Below are 19733 nucleotides of genomic sequence, written 5' to 3'. Positions count from 1 at the left end.
GTGGCAGAGTCTGATTACTACCTGGGGAAACCAGGCTCTTGGGCCAGATGTGGGATCCTCCAGGGAATAGGAGTGTGGGTGGAATGCGGGGGGACTGTGTCTGTGGCTATGGTTGTCTAGAAAAGTGGAGAACTGTTGTGTCCGATGGAATTTTGCTTACCTGATGGCCCACAGACCCTACACAAGCATCAAGGAATGATTTTATTCTTTTTTCCCCCAAATGACTTAGTGTATTTTGTGTCAAAACTAACTAGTTCTTTGACGATCCAGAAGAAGGTGATTCAGGATCACCCGTGTCACTCCTCTGACCTGGCCAGAAGAGGGCCTTCCTTAGAAAGGGCTATTTTGACTAAGTCCCTGGTGGTGGCTGTCTATTCATGGAGACTCGAGAAAAGAGGACCAAAGGGGAAAAGAAGACAAAGAGGGTGAAAATGGGTTTGTGCCTTAGGAGGGATGCTGCTGGCAGAACATACTCTGACCCTGACACACAAGCTGACAGAATCTGGGGGTGAGGAAGGGGAGCAGGAGGTGCGGGGTGGGGGAACATGCATGAGGCAGAGGTCTTGCCAACCAAGGCTCGCCCTGCAGAGACTGAGACTGTGACATATTCTAACTTCATGTTGTGCACTTTGGGGGAAGAAGTCGGTCTCCAAGCTGGAGGCTTCTTGATTTCTTGGAAGATATTTTGGGAAGAGAGAGGCGGATCCATTTGGAAAGAGCATTAATTGGATCATCAGGGGTTTGTCTGCTAATGCTTTGTTACTTCAGGAGTAATGAGGCTGCAAATGGAAAAGGTGCTTATGCAAAACCAGCTCGGATGTGGGCAAACTTTTCTAGGAGACACAGGGGACCCCTGACTCCATGGAGCGCAGCAGCCAGTGGGCCCTATGCTCCCTGTGGGCCCAGCAGGAGAGTGGACTAGCTCAAGAACCTGAACTGAAGCCGTGATCATGGGCCTCGTGGGCATCTCTGATGCCTGCTTATTAAAACCTTGGGCCCTAGATGTAAGCATAGGAGTCCTGCACTGGTCATGGTGCTCCCAATCCACACATGCACACTCCACTGACACCCTGACACCATGCAAAGAGGCAACGGGCGTGTTCCCTTTGTCCCTGCTCTGCCACTTCCCAGCTGAGAGGCCTGGGGCAAGTTACTTCACCTCCCCGTTCCTAGGTCCTCTTCTGTGAAATGGTGACAGATGATGCCATTCTTTAACTGGACCCTCCCAAACACCGGTTTGCCCCAAGGATGCCCTCAATATGCTTGTCCATGGTGGGGGATTCCATTTCCTGGTTCCTGGAACTGACCCCAGACAGGTGGACTGGAGAGACTGAGATGCTGAGACTAGATGGATTGGAGAAAAGATGAGCTGCACACCCATGTGCCCACAGCACGGTTCACAGGCACCAAGAGGTGGGAGCGACCCAAGTGTCCATGGAGGGATGGATGGATAAATAAAATGTAGCACATCCGTACAGTGGAATATTATTCAGCCATAAAAGGAAGGAAATTCTGATACTTGTTTATGGGATAAACCTCAAGGACATTATGCTAAGTAAAACAAGGCAGTCACAGGAGGACAAATATGTCACGATTCCACTTATAATGAGGTACCTAGAGTACTCCAGTTTGTAGACAGAAAATATCATGGAGGCTGTGGGGGGGGAATGGGGAGGTCCCATTGTTTAATGGGGACAGAGTGTCAGTTGTGCAAGATGAAACAAGTCCTGGAGACTGGTTGTACAGCCGAGTGAATGTACGTAACACTTCTAAGCCGTACACTTAAAAATGGCTAAGATGGTAAGTTTTTTGTTGCTTTTATTTTACCATAATTATTTAAAAAAGAAAAAGAGAAAGAAAAATAGATGTCCTAGAAGAGCTGGGATTTAAAGAAAAGGGAGGTAGAGTGGGGGACGGGTGTCCAGGGGCCTCTCTCTCTCTCCTCCCCTGCCATACCCAGACCTACTTAGCTGCCCTAGAGCTGGGACATAGTTCGTCTCTGCTCACCACCATATGAAGCCCCGCCACCTGCCCCAGGTAGTGTTTCTGCAGTAAGCAGGCAGAAACCACAGTCAGTCTGTGGCAGAGCCGACAAATGCCATTAGCTAGCTAGGTGCCCTCTACCACCCTGCCCAGTCACTGCCTCGCCAGGCACCGTGGAGGCTGGGGACTCCCTACTCACTGCCCAGCCATCTCCCACTATCCAAATGGCCCCTGGCCATCCCTGGCCAGGCAGAGTGAGCACTTGGGGCTGGGGGCCTGGGAAAGGTTGAAGGGGGTTCAAGGGAGCTTTTTCAGGCACTGGGGCCAGGGAGACCTGGGAGCAGGGAGGCCCAGGGAAGAGAATCGTTGCTGCAGGGTCAGAAGAGGCGGGCAGCAGGAGCCCCAGGTGCCAGGCCAGGCACTGACTGGTGGGCAGGAAGCGGAGGTCACAGTCTCCGAGCCATTGGTTGCATCCTGACCCTGGGGCAAGGGATGGATTTGAACCAAAGAAGCCAGTGCCATCAGGTCTCCCGAATGCCTCCTCACACTCACCCTTCCTCCCAGTGGGGAAGCTGCTGTGGGACCTCCAGCACTTCCCCCGGAAGGTGGGTGGGAGAGAGCCTGTAGCCTGTCATGGTCACCTGGCCCTACCTGGCTGTCCCTGACTGAGGCTCACGGCTCTGTCCTTAGGCTGGCCACAGCACGACCTTTCTTTTCCTCTTGCCTTAACTTAGCCTCACAAGGCACAAACCAGGGCCCCAACCCTCCTCGTCTCTCGGCTCCCACTTCCGGACCTCTGTTCTGCACGTCCTTACTGGCTGTGTGACCTCAACAGTAGTGGACCTTGACCTGAAGTCCTGGGACAATACCCATTCTGCGTAGCCTCCACACAGCTTACAGATGTGGAGGCTGGGGCCTTCCTACTTCGAGTAAGAAAAATTTTCTTTCTAGAATGTTCTCCTTGTCTTTCCTCTGTGCTGTTGGTGAGCACACACATCCTCCCCACTCACCCTGACACCACTTCCTCCTTACAATCTCTCCTCAGCTCTTTAACACTCAGGGCTGTTTTAAATGATTTGGTATTACTGGTCCCCCACCCTTCTTCTATACTCATTTAGTGGCCACATCACTGTCCTCTGGGACCTTTGCAGAAGAAAAACACCAAGGAAAAAAAACTCATGCCAAGGACACTTAGGTCAAAGAGAAGGTGGGAAACTTTTAACTGAAGAACTTTGGCTTGAGGAGCAGGCTCAGATTTTTGGACAGCCCAGTATTCACTCAAGCCCAGGAACACCTCCTCCAGACAGACCTCCTGCCTCCTTAGTGTCTGACATGGAGCCTGATTCAGGGAAGATAATTCACAAATGTCTCCTGAATCGCTGAATGAGTAAATGAACAATGAAGAAAGGGGTGAACCAATGAGTGATCATGCATTTGTGGAGCATGGTGAGTCTGATGTCACTATTAATGGTATGTATTCAAGCTACGGTTGCTAGCAAAGTCTGCTGCCCTCCCCTCCTAAGCAGACATTTGCTAAGTTTACCCATCACTGGGACATGGGTGCGGAAGCAGGGTAGGGACCACTACTTTCCTGGCCTCCTTTTCTAGCTGGGCCAGCACCCAGGGATCCACTGAAAATCCCTTCCCCATGTGGCTTGGCTAATGTCAGCTGTGCCCAGTGGCCTTCCAACCAGACAAGAGCTCCATCACCCAGCTCCTGAGGCCCCGTCCCCACATGTGGCGAAGGCAGCCCAGGGTGGGGAAGTCGACTCACGATTCCATTCTGCACACTGAAGCCCAGCTGGTACTTGAGGTCTGGCCGCTTGATGAGGACCGTGGTGACTGGGGGGCAGCTGACGATGTTGAGCTTCACCTGGGTCTGGTTCTTCAGGCCCTGCAGAGCATGAGCACAAGAGTCACAGGAGGGTCTTAGATATCACCTGGGAGCACAACCTCCCAGGCCAGGCCAAGGATGAGTCAGGCCGGCAGGGCGGGAAGGTGGGAACGTGCCCCAGGCCAGGGAGGGTGTGCTCATGAGAATACACTTCTCAGCCTCGGTGAGCTAACAGCCTCATTGTGCTCAATAAACACGGGTCACTCAGTCATTCACTCATTTCCTCAGAAAGTCACTTTTCAACCTCAGTTCTCCTCTCTGCAGGGAATGAACATTATCCTGATTCCCAGGACAGTAGCTGGGTATCCCGGGTGGCAGTGTATACGGTGGCCCACCATAGGCTGGTGCTGTCTCTGACCTGTGCATAAACTAGCCATTTCAGGAGTCAGGAGCCAGGCTCTGAGAGCCACTGAGAACCAATGGGTTGAGCATCAGGGTCACCCTCAGGGTGCTCACGGGAGGGGCTGCCAACATGCTGAAGGCAGAAGGAGAACTTCCTCTTTGGAAGGCTGTGGGGGATACTTCTTCAAACCAAACATCCTCCAATAATGCACAGTGCCAAGAGGGATAGCTCAATGAGACTCAGCACTCAGAATACCGGAGGCTTTGGGTGCTGCATCGAGGTGGGCTAGAGTCACGTCAGGCCCCAGGGAGGACATGATTATCAGTGAGTCCCCCCAGACTGCAGTCCTGGGGTCGGGCAGAAGTCCAGAGGCAGGGGAGGGCCCCAGCCCTTAATATGGCTCTAGTTTTAGCCTGCCTGGAAGTAGGGACAACCCTCGTGCACACACAGCCCCCCGGAGCTGCAGGGTCTCTCCATATTCATTTCCCACTAGGCAGAAGCTCCACTGGGTCAGCTCCAAAAGCCCATTTGCAGAATACTCTGGTCTTGGGGTGCCCTTCATCTCTCAGGATAAAAGGGGCTTCTTCCAGCACCAGGACCACAGAGGGATAGGGGTGAGGCCACTTGTGGGTCACAGGAGCTGTCACCAACAGGCTGCTGTATGGAGTCTGCCCCTCCTGAGGCAGCCAAGTGTAAAGGTCCCCCCCATCCATTTGCTTGTGTCCCCTCTGCCTGATCCTCTTGGGGACAGGCAACTCATGTCTCCCAAAACTACAAGCCCATGGGTCAGATGGTCAGAATGGCCTTTCTAGCACCCGATCCACATGGCTGACCCACTCTTCCAGTCCACCAGGACCAAGGGGGTTTCCAGAAGTGGGACTTTCAGTGCTAACCTGGGAAAGTACCAGGTAAACCCAAGTGAGTTTGGCATCCTACACCCACAGGTCCTCAGCCCCTTGCCTCAGGTCGACGTGATTCAGCCCTGGGCTACTGGAGTAGGAACCTTCCCCCAGCGCCTTCCCAGGGCTGCCTGAGTACTTCTCATGTTAATCATGGGGTATAGTCTTGGCTTCAAACTTTTACTCTGCCACTGACCAGTCACCGGGTGGTTCTCTCTGGGCCTCAGTGCCCTGACATGGGTCAAATGAGGTAGGGCAGAGGTTCCCAATGCACCCACCTTGATGATGCCCTGGCAGGTGGCGAGAGGCAGCCCCACCAGGCTGGTGCCATTGATGGACATGATCTGGTCCCCGATGCTCAGCTTCCCAGAACGAGCTGCTGGGCCTCCATTCATCATGTTTGCCAGGATCACCGTGGGCAGGATGGAGCCCCAGCCCGACTCTACAACCACCACGCCCAGAATCTCACCCTTGTGCTTCTCCAGCTGAAGCTGCAAGGGAATGGACAGGGTGAGAGGGCCCAGAGTGGGGTCCAGGTTCTGGGCCAAGCATCTACAGAAGGACTGGCCTGACCTGGATCCGGTGGGTCCTGACTTGCCTCTTGGCCAGTTCCTCTCAGCCAAGAGAAGTCTGCCTTGTCCCCGGGCCTCACCCAACTTGGGCTCCCAAGACCCTCTGGGGCCCACCAACTCAGGGAATCTGGGAGCCCAGGGTTCATCTCCTCCCATACCCAGCATGGAAGCCCCCAACCCCAAGCAGGACTCCCATGGCTGCTGCTCCCCACCCCCAAATCCACAGAGGCCAGAGGCATGTTCTCAACATCGAGAGCCCATCCTCTGCTCCCAGGCTTTCCTCTTATCTAGGAAGTTCTATTTTTCTTTGCCTCAAGAGTGGCTCTCTCAGAAAACAACCTGTCACTTCATTCAACAAACAGTCAAGAGCATTCATTCAAGATATCCTCAGATTCATTCATTTGACAAGGATCCAGGGTCATTATTTACTCATTCACTCATTCAATAAGTAGCCAGGATCGTTTGTTCATTCATTCAACAAACAGGTCAGGAGCATTCATTCACAGGCAGATAAATTCATCTATTCTAGAAACAGTCATGGTAGGGGCCACCCCCAGGGGAACCTGCTGAGGCCTCTTCCGCTGACAACTTCAAAACTGCCCTGCCAGAGCACCCAAGTTCCCTATTTTAAAGATGCCTCCCACATGCTTTTCAGAAATATCTCCTGGGTGCTGAGTGCCAGTTGATGATAATAGCAGCATTAAAAGGCACATTTTCAAGGTCATTAACACTGATTGTAATCAGCTTCTTTGTTAGAAACATCTCATTTCACACACCAGCTCAGCTCAAGGCAGGAGCAAGACGTACATGCTGGGCAGCCCCCGAGTCTGCAGTGAGGCAGTGATGTGCATCTGAGAGACAAATGAAGGCTCACTCTCGCCCTAGCCTGGCAAGCTGAGGTGGAGAAGCATTGGGTGTTGCAAGGCTGCCTGGCTGAGTTCCTCAAGAACTTGGCTTGGAGAGCAGAAGCCAGTGGAATGGGCTTCTGGCGGCCTGCAGAGGGCCTACCTCCTTGCAGTTCTCGGAGTTGGAGAAGTGGATGAGGTCATCGTTGTACATCTCCTGGGTGTTGATGATGTCGCTGTACTCCTTCTGGCTGAGGTCTTCTGGGTTGATGCCATTGGCCCGCAGAAACTCCTGGTAGGCCACACTGAAGGCCTGCCCAATGGACTGGGCTATGAGTTGGGCCTGTGGGGAGGGAGCAAGCCCACTAGACACAAGTTTGAAAATACAGGTTTCACAGGGTCCCTGGTGGAGGGGCTACAGCAGCTGTGGGTGCAGAGGGTGTCCTGAAACCTCCAAAGGGACCCTTGCTTGGGCTTAAAAGAACAAGAGAGTAACCCTGGGCCCTTGGCAGGTGACAGCTGTCTTCTGCTGATATCCCACCATGGGCCACCACAGGTAAACCAATTTGCTTGTCTTGTACCATCAGGGCCTGGTCCTGACTGTATCTTCCTGAGCTGCTTTATGTCCCAGACATTCCAGGACAAGCCTTGATTTCAAATAAAGTCAGAGAAAATGGTGATGTATTTGCTAAATGTCATATTTGATTGCATTAATTGGTAACTGTACTGTATTTTCTTTTTACCCATCTTACTCCAAAAAATAGATTTGAGGTATGCTTTCCAGGGAGCATCACAGACATGGTTAATTGTTCCTCCCACATCTATTTCTCCTGAGCTACAGAACCTAGTACCAGCTGGGTGGGGGCCAGCTGTGAGTATTCTGTTGCTCTCATAAGCAAGGCTGTGGCCCATGACAGGCCTGACACCTTGGCACATCAGGCCCTATGGAGCAGATCTTTTCTTGTTCCTTCAACTGAACCATTTCTATGGATGTTACTGACTCTGACAATACAGAGGCCTTGGACACTGACATTTCAGGATGGGGCCTTTTCTGCCCCCTGCTGGTGTGCAGACAGGATGATGGGAGGCGAGAGCTAAAGATTCCCAGCTCCTGGACTAGGCATAGCAAGCTCATGGCTACAGGGCAGCCCTGGGATAGCAGTGGGACTTTGGGTGACATCTCAGCACACAGCAGTACCTTCTCCTGCTCCAAGCCCTGGGCTGTATGAGCCCAGCTCAGGTCTGCCCATGCTCCCCATCTACCTCCCATTTGCTATCAAGGCGCCCCCCAGCAAATTGGCTCAAAGGTGAAAAGGAAGGAATTGGCCTAAATTCCTTTCTTGCCGCACAATGCATGATTTAAGTGCTGCAAATGAATATGCATATAGGAAGGAGCTCTGGGCCAGATCATATTTGCAGAGCATCTGGGCCTTTCCTTAAATAGGCACTGATTCTAGGTTGAACTACCCGCGCCAATTAGGCTCTGAACCATTTATAGGAAGGACACATCAACAGTCTCCCTTGTTCTCATGACCAACGTGTTGGTGGCGGACTGATGTGGTTGCTTGGGTACCACCAGGTGGTGCTGTCGGACTGGACAGGCGCGGAGCAGAGACTGGGCTCCTGAAAGGGCAGGCGACACCAGTCCAAGGAGGGAGGGGCCTAGTGGAAAAGCTGAGCGCTGTGGACATGGGGTCCTGGAGCAACAGTGGGTCTGTCCTGTACCGACTGGGATCTCAGGGTTGTCCCACCCCTGAGCACCTGGTTCTGTCTCCACCTGAAGGAGGTCATCTGGCTGGAAGGGCAGTGGGACAGCATCAGATTTCTTGACCACTAGACCAAAGGCTGGGCTCAGGCTGCCTGCTGCCCCGGATTCCCATCTTGGGATCTCCGGGGACCATGCTCCTAACCCCCAAAGCTCTTTTCCTTGGACAACATTTTGATCCTCATCCTAACTCCATGGCCCCTCTGGGGGAGAAAAAAGACAGCCAGGCACCTTGAGGATGGGTATCCCTCTGGGCACAATCCAGGAACCTGCAGAGTCCTGCTGGCTGCCTGCTGTCTCCCAGTTCCTCCTTCAGCCTGTGTCCTGGCTTCCCTTCTACCTGGGCAGAGGCCAGCCCAGAGGGCCCTCGCTGGCCGGCTGAGGCCCAACTCCAGCACCCTTAGACAAGCGGCTCCTCGCTTGGCCCAGCTCACAGCCAGGCCTGAGGAGTGTTCACTGCTGTGAAGCTAGGAGTCCTGCCCTGGACCCAGCAGGAGGCCAGGTGCCAAGGGCTCTCAGCCAGGGCCTGGGCAGCAGGCAGGCTGTTGCTCAGAGGTGGCCTCCTACACGTGGGTTGCGTGTACTGGAGAAGACAGGGAGGAAGAGGATGCTGTGCCCAGCACCATGTTTTCCTAGCACTTTCATGTGTGCAGCTTCATCTACGGTTGCCTCAGTCCCAGAGCAGCTGGGATCCCTCCTACTCGGAAGAAATCAAGACCCAGTAGCCATCTGGACCACATCTCTAGGACTCCTCATGCTCTACCTGGGCAGGTCCTTTCCTCATTTTTTCAAGGACGCATTCATTCACCCTTCCCACGGTGACAGCCCTGTGTCCTGTTGTGTGCCTACAGTGGGCAGCTCCTGACTTTAACCCTCAACCGTCCGTACTGGTTGTGCCATGGAAACTCTTGCTGCTCCCTGCTCCTTGATTTTCACACTAGCTGGCCATTAGCCCTCTGCCATTTGGCCTGCTTCTTGTGTACACCATTATTTGAGGCTCCACACCCCTGCCAGGTCTCTAAGATATCTCCAAGTCCCCACTCACTGAAAAATGCTCATCCAGGTGTCCACAGACCTCTAAATAATAGTGAAAAGTATATATATATATATATGTGTGTGTGCTTAAGTAGGTCTGTACTGAAATAATGTCTGCACCCTATAAATTTGCCGTTGCTTTCAAGCGTTTTACATTGATAACTTCTTGGGAAAAAGATGATTGCCCCTACCCATAAGTTTGCATCCTCTCTTCAAATACAGTTTCTATGCTATGTTTCATAATCATGAAAATATTGAGACCCTTTCTATGGCTGTCAATCCCAGAACTCCTTCAAGTCCTCATGTGAACAAGAATGCCTTGCACTTTGGCACTTACTGCAGCCTAAAAGGGGTCACTACTAACAAAGCTTGAAATGACCTGTCTTCACAGGTTAGAATGGGTCCATGGAGGATAGATCATGTTCAAAAATTCCACTCTGACAATACCAACAGGAATGCCTCAGTAAAAGCCTCCTTGGTGGTCCCTGAGAATATCAATCTGCAGAGGAGTCTGTCAAGAGATTGGGTTCACTCTCTCCTGAGTTCCCCCCACCCCTACCTTTCTGTGGTATCAGAATTGAATCCAGGGCCTTTTGCATTCGAGCTAGGCACGCACTCTGCCACAAAGGCATATCCTTGGCCTTTCTAAAATTCTATTTGGAGAAAGGATCTTGTTAAGTTGCCCAGGCTGGCCTTGAACTTGAATCCTCCTGCCTCAGCCTCCTGAGTAGCTGGGATTACAAGTGTCCACCACCCTGCTCAGATCTTTTGTTGTTGTTGTTGTTTTCCAAGACCATCTTCCTCTGTTGCCTGGGCAACAATTCAATCCTGAACTTCTGGGCTCAAGCCATCCTCCCACTTCAGCTCCCTGAGTAGCTGGGGCTATAAGCACATGCCACTTTATGGCCTCTTAGCGAGATCTATGGTATTTTGAACTTCAAAATTATTTTTTAACTTGTTATGCAGTGAAATGACAAGTACAAAGGCAGAGCTCAACTTCAGATGCAGATATACAACCCTGGCAGGCAAAAATGGATATTTTATTAATAGAATATTTAGGCAAATATTAACTTTATTTTAGGAGGGGAGAGGTTTTATAAATGAGTTCTTCAAATGGATAGTTCCCTTTGTACATTTAACTAAGATTAGATTTATAAACAGCTCCCGAAGAACCTCTTTCATGAAGTGAAATAAAACTGTCTTCGCTATCTTCACAAACTTGAAGAATGTGAAAAAATGTACCACTAATGCCACTGGAAATGTTCACATGGCACACAGGGCTTCCCCTTGCTAGGTGGTTTCGAAAGTGCCTGGGATCATGGGGCCACCATAAGGCCCAGGGCTGTCGGGGGAAAGGCCTTTCCCACTCTTGTGTTTACTTACGTCTTCTGACTCGAACACGTGGCAGATCATTTTATACTGCTTCTTCCCCTCCTGGGCCCCGGGTGTGGTCTCAATGCAATCTTGAGAGGCTGACCGGGGCATGCGGCGTCTGGCCATCAGCACTACGATGTTCCCAATGTCAGCAATGTAGGAGATGGTACGCAAGGCATGGTCCATCATGGTTTCCTGTCGGGAGGGGAAGGAAGGCCCCAATGAGGATAAGCCAGTGAAAATCACTTTAATCTGGCGTTTCTCAACCTTGACCTTATTGATATTCACTGCTGGGTGAATGTCACTGCTGGTACTGCTGGGTCATTCTTTTTTTTTTTTTTTTTTAATTAGGTTCTTTTTAGTTTTACATGACAGTAGAGTCCATTTTGATATAATTATACAAGCACGGAATATATCTTAGTTTAATTAGGACCCCAGTCTTGTGGATGTACACAATGGTGAGATTCACTGTGGTATATTCACATATGTACATAAGAAAGTCAAGTATACGAAAAAATGTTCAATATCTTTAGCAATTAGAACATTATAAATTAAAACCACACTGAGACTTCATCTCACTCCAGTCAGAAAGACAATTATCAAGAACACAAGCAACAAGAAATGTTGGTGAGGATGTGGGGGAAAAGGCACACCCATACATTGCTAGTGGGACTGCAAATGGTGCAGCTACTCTGGAAAGCAGTATGGAGATTCCTCAAACACTTGGAATGGATCCACCATTTGACCCAGTTATCCTACTCCTCAGTACATATCCAAAGAATTTAAAATCAGCATACTATAGGGACACAGCCACATCAATGTTTATAGAAGCTCAATTCACAATAGCTAAACTGTGGAGCAAATCTAGGTGCCCTTCAACAGATGGACGAGCCATTCTTTATTGCACAGGGCTATCTTGTACCTTGGAGAATATTTGGAGCATCCCTGGCCTCTCTCTACCCCTAGATGCAATAGTACCTCCCCTTCTTGAGGGAGAAAACCAAAAACATCTCCAGTAATTGCAAATGTCCTGGGGAGCAGGGGTGAGGTGGGTGGAGGCAAAATGGTCCCAGTTGAGAACCATAGTTCTAGACAACAGGGCATTTTAGGATGTTGATTTGTAATCAAAGTAGCCAACATTTGGCTCTGCCTGCACCCAGGGAGGCATGAGATGGGGTACCCTATCCTCATTAGGATTAGAGGACATCTGTGGCTCTGGAGAAGGACCTTCCCTGCAAGGCACGTGGCCTTGTGCAGGCTCAAAAGTGGCCCGACCCAGAGAAGCAAGGCAGGAAGGCCAATGTTGTCCACTAGACAAGTTCTTCCCAGGGAGCACAAGCAGCCTGGGCCCAAGTCAGGAGACATTGAGGCAGCATGTCTGCCTCCCATCCATGGGTTTCCATAGCTGACTTGGAGTCCCAGGCCCCAGGTCTACTACTATTGATGGCTTTTGTCATCTGGCAGGAACCTCCACCAAGCATCTTGCCTGTGACTCCTCCCTAACAAGGATGCACACAAAGGTTCTGAAAAACTAATCAGTAGGTCTTTTGTGCCTTTGCTTTCCTGTCACAAAAGGAAATTGGGTGTTTCTGTGACCTCTGGTGCCCTATTCTTCCCCACAGAATCATGTCTTGCAGTGAATATTGCACACATTTGTGTAAGAGGGTGATTTGTTTTCTGGCCCATGCCACTGGGGGTTCATAACCACAAGACACAAGGGAGGGACCCTGGAAAAGGGAAGAGTGAGAGTAGTTCTTCAGTGTCCCCTGATTTCTGACCACTATCCAATTTCCTATCAATAGCAGAGATGTCTTCCTTAGACAGAGGCTGCCTACCAACATGGTGGCCATTCTCTCTCCTGCCCTTTCTGGACACTTCCAACTGCACAGTCTCTCACCTGTCCCCACCTCTCCAGCCCTTCAGTCAACATTTTTATATTTTAGTCAAACCAATTTCCTGTTCAAGCCACTCTTCCAGTTCATCCTAAACAGTGACTTGGGACAAGTTCTCAAACCACCAATGGCTCATCCTCCTACCCTGGGTGTGGCCCAGGAATATGAGCAAGAGAGTGAAGTGCAGAGAAGAATCACCACAGCAGGTGAGACAGCTGTCTGCCGATAAAGGCCTGCCTGCCTGCCTGTAAGGTCCACCTTCAAGTGGCATTTGGGAACCTGGATTTCAGTGGATTTGCCACCACCCTTAACTGATTAGGAGGACTCATTCAGCCTTACCTGCACAAACAACATATCCTAAGATGAATATCTCTTCTTTTCCTGGGGGTCTAGAATTTTGCTACATGCTAGGCAGAGCATGCCTAGAGACCTTGGGTGCTGAGTCTCTATGAGCCTCTCTGGTAGATAAAACTTCACAATCATTGCTAGGGAAATTCAGCATGTCTCATGGGACTCCACAGGGAGAAGATTCTGGAAACACAATCCAGGTATCTCCTAGACTTCATCCACACACCTTTCCCTTTGCTGAGTGTTATATAGTTTGGGTCTGGAATGCCCTCCAAAAGCTCATGTGTTGGAGATCTGGTCCCTAGCCCATGGTGCAATGGAGACGTGGTGAAACCTTTAAGACATGGGGCCCAGTGGGAGAAAGTTAGGTTATAGGGTGTGTGTCCTTGGAGGAAATGTTGGGATCCTGGTCTTTTCCTGTTTCTCTCTTCACTCCCTGACTCTTATGTAGTGAGCAATTTCCTCTACCTTATGCTCCCACCATGATGTGCTACCTCACTACAGGTCCAAAGGCAATGAGGCCAACTCACTTTGGACTGAAACTTTTGAAACTATGAGCCAAAATAAACTCTTCCTCTTTGCAAGTTGATTATCTCAGGTATTTTGTCACAGAGATGTAAAGCTGACTAATACACTGATTTTGCTCTGTATCCATTTGGTGAATGGATACATCAATATGCCAAAATCCTTGAGTCTTCTTAGAGACTCTACTTAGGGTGGTCTTGGGGATCCCCAACATTGGTGGTTAGATGAAAGATAGAGGAGAGGTATGAGGTGGGGAGTGAATTCAGACTGTGTCCACAAAGGATGAGGAAACAAAGTCCAAGTCTGAAGCCTCACAAACCAGATGCCTGGCCCCTGTCCGAATCAAAGTTGCTCATCAAGTTCTGATCACTTGTGAGACTCTGCAGAAGGAAGATGGGAGTGGGGGGGGGTAAGACACAAAGATCAGTGGGACAAAGCACAGGCCTAGGCATGGAGACAGACATGAGAGGAGGAAGTTGAGTCCATTACCCACCCTGGGATATGCCAAGGGCCTCAGTAGCTGGGCAAGGCAACATGATGCTCGGGGTAGGAGTGAGCCTCAGCATGAGCCATATAATGGGGTTATTTCAGCTCCAAGATATGCCCTACTGCTTCCTCTGCCCCCAAATTCTAGGAACCCCATGAATGGGGAAGCAGGGAAGGAGCTCAGGGCTCCCAGCTGGTTTCCCCACCCACTCCTGGCCTCTTAATCCCTCAGGAAGTGACACATAGCTCATCTGCTACCTACTAAGCTTATCTTTGTTCATTTAACCAGGCTGGTATAGATAGTAGAAGATAGTATTAATAGTTTGGAATTTTCCCTAAAGGCCCATTATTCTCTAGCCCATAGCACTCTTGGGAGGTGATGGAACCCTGAAGGTGGGGCCTAGTGGGAGGAAGATAGGTCATCGGGGTGTTCCCTTGAGGAGATATTGGGGCCCTGGCTCCTCCTCTGCCTCCTTCATTGTTTCCTGACTTCTAGGAAGTAAGCAGCTTCTTCCACCACATGTTCCCACAATGATTTGCTACCTTGCCACAAGCCTAACAGCAATGGGGCCAACTGACTATAGACTGAAACCTCCAAAACTGTGAGACTTTAATCTTTCAAAGTTGATTATGTCAGCTATTTTGTTACAGTAATGGAAAGCTGATGAACACAGAAAACAAATGAGAAAAACACACTGATATTGGGAACCAGGGTCTATGCTGTGGGAACAAGAGTATATATGAAATTGGGGATGGTGAGCATTCTATGCTGCCAATAGGAGACATAAGTATAAACCCATGGCTTTAAAAAACATATATACCGTCTGGCTTTGTGCATTGCCAGGCCCCAGGAGCAATGACACCCTAGAAACAATGAGCACAGCCAATACCCAGGGCTTTTTCCTATATGTCATTGCTCACTAAGAGGAGCCATGGTGCCTTGAAGAAATGACTGATTCCAGGTCTGGAGCAGGAGGGCTTAAGGTAAGGTGAAAATGTCTTTGTCTCAGAAAGTGTGGAAGTGTTCAACAACTGGAAGAAAGATGCCAAAATGATAATGCAAGTTAAAAAAAAAAAAAAAAAAGAAAGAATCCCAGAGTTCAGAGTAAAAAAGAGGGAGGGAAAAACAAAATTAGAACACACTTTCTCATAGAACATCAGATAATAAAAATGGAAAGCATGGTATCCTTAGAAAATCACCATTTTGCGCTTCCAATGTTATCAAAAAAGTCAGGTAAGATCATCGTCACCTGATCCTGCACCTGGGGACAGTACTTCTACACCTGGACTTTGTTCCCTGGGGTCCCCAAGGTGTGAACTCTGGAGATGGTTTATGTGATTTTAGACACTGCCTTTCAAACACTCACCTGTGTGTCAGCGTTTAAAACTTTAATCCTCTGTGTGGAGATGAAGAGGTCCACTTCCGTCAGTGTCTGCGCATCCCCCTCGGAATTCTAAGAAAGGACAGTGGATGATGTTACCAATGGAAACATTATTCCAGCAAAGTCCTGGTGATTTCATTAATTACCCTGCATCCTGTGGAAGGAAATCGCAATGCCTTGGCCAAGAATCCATAGCTAAGTGAGAGTTTTAAGGCAGTTTTTAAAAGGCACAGAGAAGAGGGAGAAAGCTGGCTTCTTGGAAGGTCAAATAGGAAAGGGACACCTGGGGTCTGTGTTAGAGTCTCCTCCACCAGCAGAAAGCAGGTTGAAAACTGCTGACCCTTGCGGAACTCACTGAACTCAGGCTGTGACTTCTTGGATTGGGGATTCCAACTCTCCTCAGGAAATGGGGAAGACATTTTCAAAGAAGTTGGATTAAAACATCAGCTCTTCCTTCTCACTTAACCAGCCACAACCAGATGGACCCCTTTGACCTTGCCATCTGAAAACCATTAGGGGAGTGAGACCAAGAATAGGCCCAGTGCAGCCCTCCAGTGACAGAAGTGGGGAGAAGTTGTCACACCAATGACCCTGGTTTGTCACCTGTGCTGGAATAAGCTCAGCGTTCAGCTGTGAGTTATGTTTCCATGGACTGTTGTGGAAGCTGAGTAACAGTACTCAGGTCTGCCCCCAAACAGGGTAGCCTTTCATTGGTTTTTTACACCTGGGAGAGTCCTAATTACTACTGCACACTGGTAATGAAAAATAGGTCCTGTTGGTTTGCCCACTGGGGTGAATAATTCTGTGAATAACTCAGGAGCTAACCGTGGTAGATCTTCCAAACAGCAGAAACTATGGCTTAATTATTCACCAGAAAATCTCAAGTCAATAATCTCCCTGCTGACAGTTCCTCAGGAATTCTGAGTCGCAGGAGCTCAGAATTAAAATGTATTATAATGATAAATTTGTATTTTAGCTCAGTTTCCAGGGGTAAAGATCTGTGGGGCTTTCAGTTTACCACGGGATGATGTTGCTTTTAACTAATTAGAAAGAGAACAGAGTCCTAAACAATCCAGCACCAAGACCATGGAGGAGCTTTTTCTGTTTTAAAAAATTGGGTTATGGGCTGGGGATGTGGCTCAAGCGGTAACGCGCTCGCCTGGCATGCACGGGGCACTGGGTTCCATCCTCAGCACCACATAAAAATAAAATAAAGATGTTGTGTCCACCAAAAACTGAAAAATAAATATTAAAAAATTCTCTCTATCTCTCTCTCTCTCTCTCTCTCTCTCTCTCTCTCTCTCTCTCCTTAAAAAAATTGGGTTATGTACAAAATCAATGGGGTTTTAAGAGTTATATTCTTTAATTGTAACTCAAAACTTTCTTGCTCAAAGAGCAGGTCAAAGCCAGAAGTAAATCAGAAAAACTGCAGGTGGTCCTTGTTGTTACTGACAACAGCGGACACTTGAAATACACCTGAAGTAGACGAGGCTCACGGTGGGTAAATAGATGGAGCCACAATCCTAGCAATAACATAGAAGAGGACAGTCACCCATCATGCACCCTAGTGAAGAACAAAGGGAGTCCTACAGAGGGACACCAGAGAATAGGGTGGGCCTATTCAGCATGTCCAAAAATGGGGTTCAGCAATTATCAGGTGTTTCATCAGCTGGGGACAGACCAGAAAAGGGACCCTCAGCAATGACCCTGAGCATCTCACTGCCCTACAAAGAACACACCTTAATCAAAAGTAACCTGGGGGAGGTGACATGGGGGTAGGAAAGATGGTGGAATGTGATGGACATTCTTGCCTTAGGTACACGTATGACTACATGTATGGTTTGATGCTACACTGTGTACAGTCAGAGAAATAAAAATTTGTGCTGGAATTGTGTACAATGAATCAAAATGCATTCTGTTGTCATATATACCTAATTAAAATAAATAAATAAACTAAAAAAAAAAAGTAACCTGGTTGCTGAGGCCTTTCTGACCAGGTCCCAGGAACAGGCTGTGGTCCATAAGGACTCCCCTGCTCCCACGGATCCAAGTCCTTGACAATTCAGGGGTAGAGTGAAAGGCTACAGGCAAGGGACCCCTCTTCTCTGGAGGGGGCACATCCCAACTGCAGATGTGCAGCTGGGGCCCATTCCACTTTGCCCAGAGGCTCCCAGAGGAGGTCTGTTGGCAGAACCCACTTTAGTCCCCCAAAGACTCACTGCAGATGGAAGGGAGTCTGCAGCAACAGAAAATGCTACCACTTCAAAGTGAAGAGGGAGGACTAAATCTCTTGTTTTTAAAGCAGAAAGAAACATTAGCCAACAAGCCAGTGCCAAGTCTCCATGGATTTGCCCTGGACCTTCTGACACTGGGCATTGTGATATTTTCTGTATGAGGACCATGTTTAGAAAATCACCAGCTTTTATTAAATGACTAGGCTGACAAACAAAGGACTAAATGTCAATCCAATTTTTAAAAGTCTGTCCAGACTCCAAAAACTTTTTTTTTTTCCTTGTGGCACTGGGAATGGTACTTGAGCATGCTAGGCAGGTCCTCTACCACTGAGCTACAACCCCAGCTAGCTCTCAAAAACGATTTTCAATAGAAAGGCAGCTCACAGGCAAACTGAGCTACTCATCATCCTGTTTTAGTTAATGAAACTTAATAAATGTAAATATCAGAACAATTTAATTAATGCTGTACAGGAGGCCCAGGTACTAAATACAACACACTGTCATATCAAATGGCACATAGAAGAGGAGCTTCACAGCATTAGCCATGCTCTAGGATATGGAAGAGTCTAAAAAATAAAAATAAAAAGGACTAATTATTAAATTCTTCTGTAAGTGGGTGATTAAAAAAAACAAAAATGAAAAACCATAGTGTCTTCAGTTTCATTCAAGCATCTAGGATTCCCCAAATAAAGGAAGAGAAAAGCTGTTTTGTAATATTGTTTGGATTCCCACCAGAAACCCCCCATGGTACAGAGCAAGCCATGGTCACACAGCAGACACCACTGTTGCAGGGCCACAATGGTGCTACACACCGCTTTTTTCTTGATCTTAGCAGCCTTTTGCATCCTCTGAGCAGCATGTAAGAGAAAAGAAAAGCAGGTGGGCACAAAGAGAAAGAGGACAAAATTATTTCAGTCTTGTGCTCAACCCCCCAATACTCAGGCCTGGCATCCAGCATAGGTCCCCTGCAGGGATAGGGGACAATCACTGCCTGTGCTGAGCACCCAGGCTAATCAAGGGAAACCCATATACATGCTCGTCCAGTGCTAGAAATAACTGTCAATCATCCCATCTACAGAGGGTGCAACTGAGGACAGGAGAGATGTAATCAATGGGCAGGAAAGCAAGCCAGGCTAGGTCAGGAGCAGAGGGTCCAGGTCTCCCGGTTGCTTTGCTTTTTCTTGACCACTAAGGATACCTCATGGCTTCCCTTTCCTTCCAATAAAGGAGGTCAGTGAATGGCAGGGGAGGGGAGGGGGCTGACATGCTGGGAGTACAAACCCCACCTTGCCCAGAAGGGGTGCTATCTCAGCCTGATCATCCCCTCCCTCCTGAGCCCATTTGGTTTTGCTGACATGGCCACATCTTCCCCTTGTCTAGTTTCACCCACTGTTCCAAACCAGACAATCCCACATGCATCTAGAACGATAAGTCAGTCCAAGTTTTTCTTGAGGTCATGTATTTAAATAAAACATGACTTATTTTCCCTGTTCTGGAAGTACTTTGGGTGAAGCTAAAAATACACATACTGTTGAAATGGGACTTGAAGCTCCAAACATGCTTTATGACTAGAATGCTACGGAATGGTCATCTTTTAAAAACTGTGCTTCTGAGGGGCTGGGAGGACCATTAAGGACTTATTAAGAAGAGAGTGGCCTTTGTGGCCAGTATAGTATTTGCTCAGCCAATACACAAGTCTCCCTCTGCCTTGCTGGGCACCTGGGCCATTCCCCTTTCTGTGCCAAGGGCAGTGAGTCAGAACTGGACGGGACACGTGTGTTCCACTGCACTCTTCCACTTCAATGCTCCCCAGAGCAGCCCAGCTGAATGAGCATCCCTTGGGCCTGGGAGCACTCCTACCTTGACCCTGCTGACGGCCTCCTGTGCCTGCATCATTCTGATGTTTTTGGAAGGGTTGCGTTCAGAGAGCAGCTGGGTGGACCCCAGGTAGTTGGCAGCAAAGATGATCCCATCGATGAGGTCTTCTGGCTCACAGGGCCCTGGAACTGAGCGGGGAGCAGAGTGAGTGTCTTCCAAGAGGAGAAATGCCCCAAACAAGAGCTCACACACCTGGCCACAGCACAGGGAACCCAGCAAGCCAGGACAGGAGTGAAAGAGAAGGACGGAGCCTTCTAGAATCTGCCAGCACTCCAGAG

General features: G+C 49.1%; 1 protein-coding gene across 10 annotated transcripts in view; it reads right to left on the bottom strand.

Moving 5' to 3' along the window:
* Apba2 (amyloid beta precursor protein binding family A member 2) overlaps positions 1 to 19733 on the bottom strand; it is a 273246-nt gene that overhangs the window by 6139 nt on the left and 247374 nt on the right. For 9 of the 10 annotated variants that reach the window (XM_058576702.1, XM_058576698.1, XM_058576701.1 and 6 more), the window contains 7 exons: positions 19438 to 19583; positions 18390 to 18425; positions 15329 to 15415; positions 10720 to 10905; positions 6700 to 6879; positions 5398 to 5610; positions 3758 to 3877 (listed from right to left, as the gene is read on the bottom strand). In XM_058576702.1, coding sequence (XP_058432685.1) covers positions 3758 to 3877; positions 5398 to 5610; positions 6700 to 6879; positions 10720 to 10905; positions 15329 to 15415; positions 18390 to 18425; positions 19438 to 19583 — 968 coding nt within the window. The remainder of the gene's footprint in view (positions 1 to 3757; positions 3878 to 5397; positions 5611 to 6699; positions 6880 to 10719; positions 10906 to 15328; positions 15416 to 18389; positions 18426 to 19437; positions 19584 to 19733) is intronic. The other variant, XM_058576713.1, reaches the window with a different exon arrangement.

Source organism: Marmota monax, unplaced genomic scaffold (assembly GCF_021218885.2).
Source record: "Marmota monax isolate L192 unplaced genomic scaffold, Marmota_monax_Labrador192_F-V1.1 WCK01_AAM20220418_F8-fsc00005, whole genome shotgun sequence".
In the NCBI taxonomy this organism is placed as follows: Eukaryota; Metazoa; Chordata; class Mammalia; order Rodentia; family Sciuridae; genus Marmota; species Marmota monax.
Note: the sequence above shows the minus strand (reverse complement) of the source record. Positions and strands in the feature narration are given on the sequence as shown.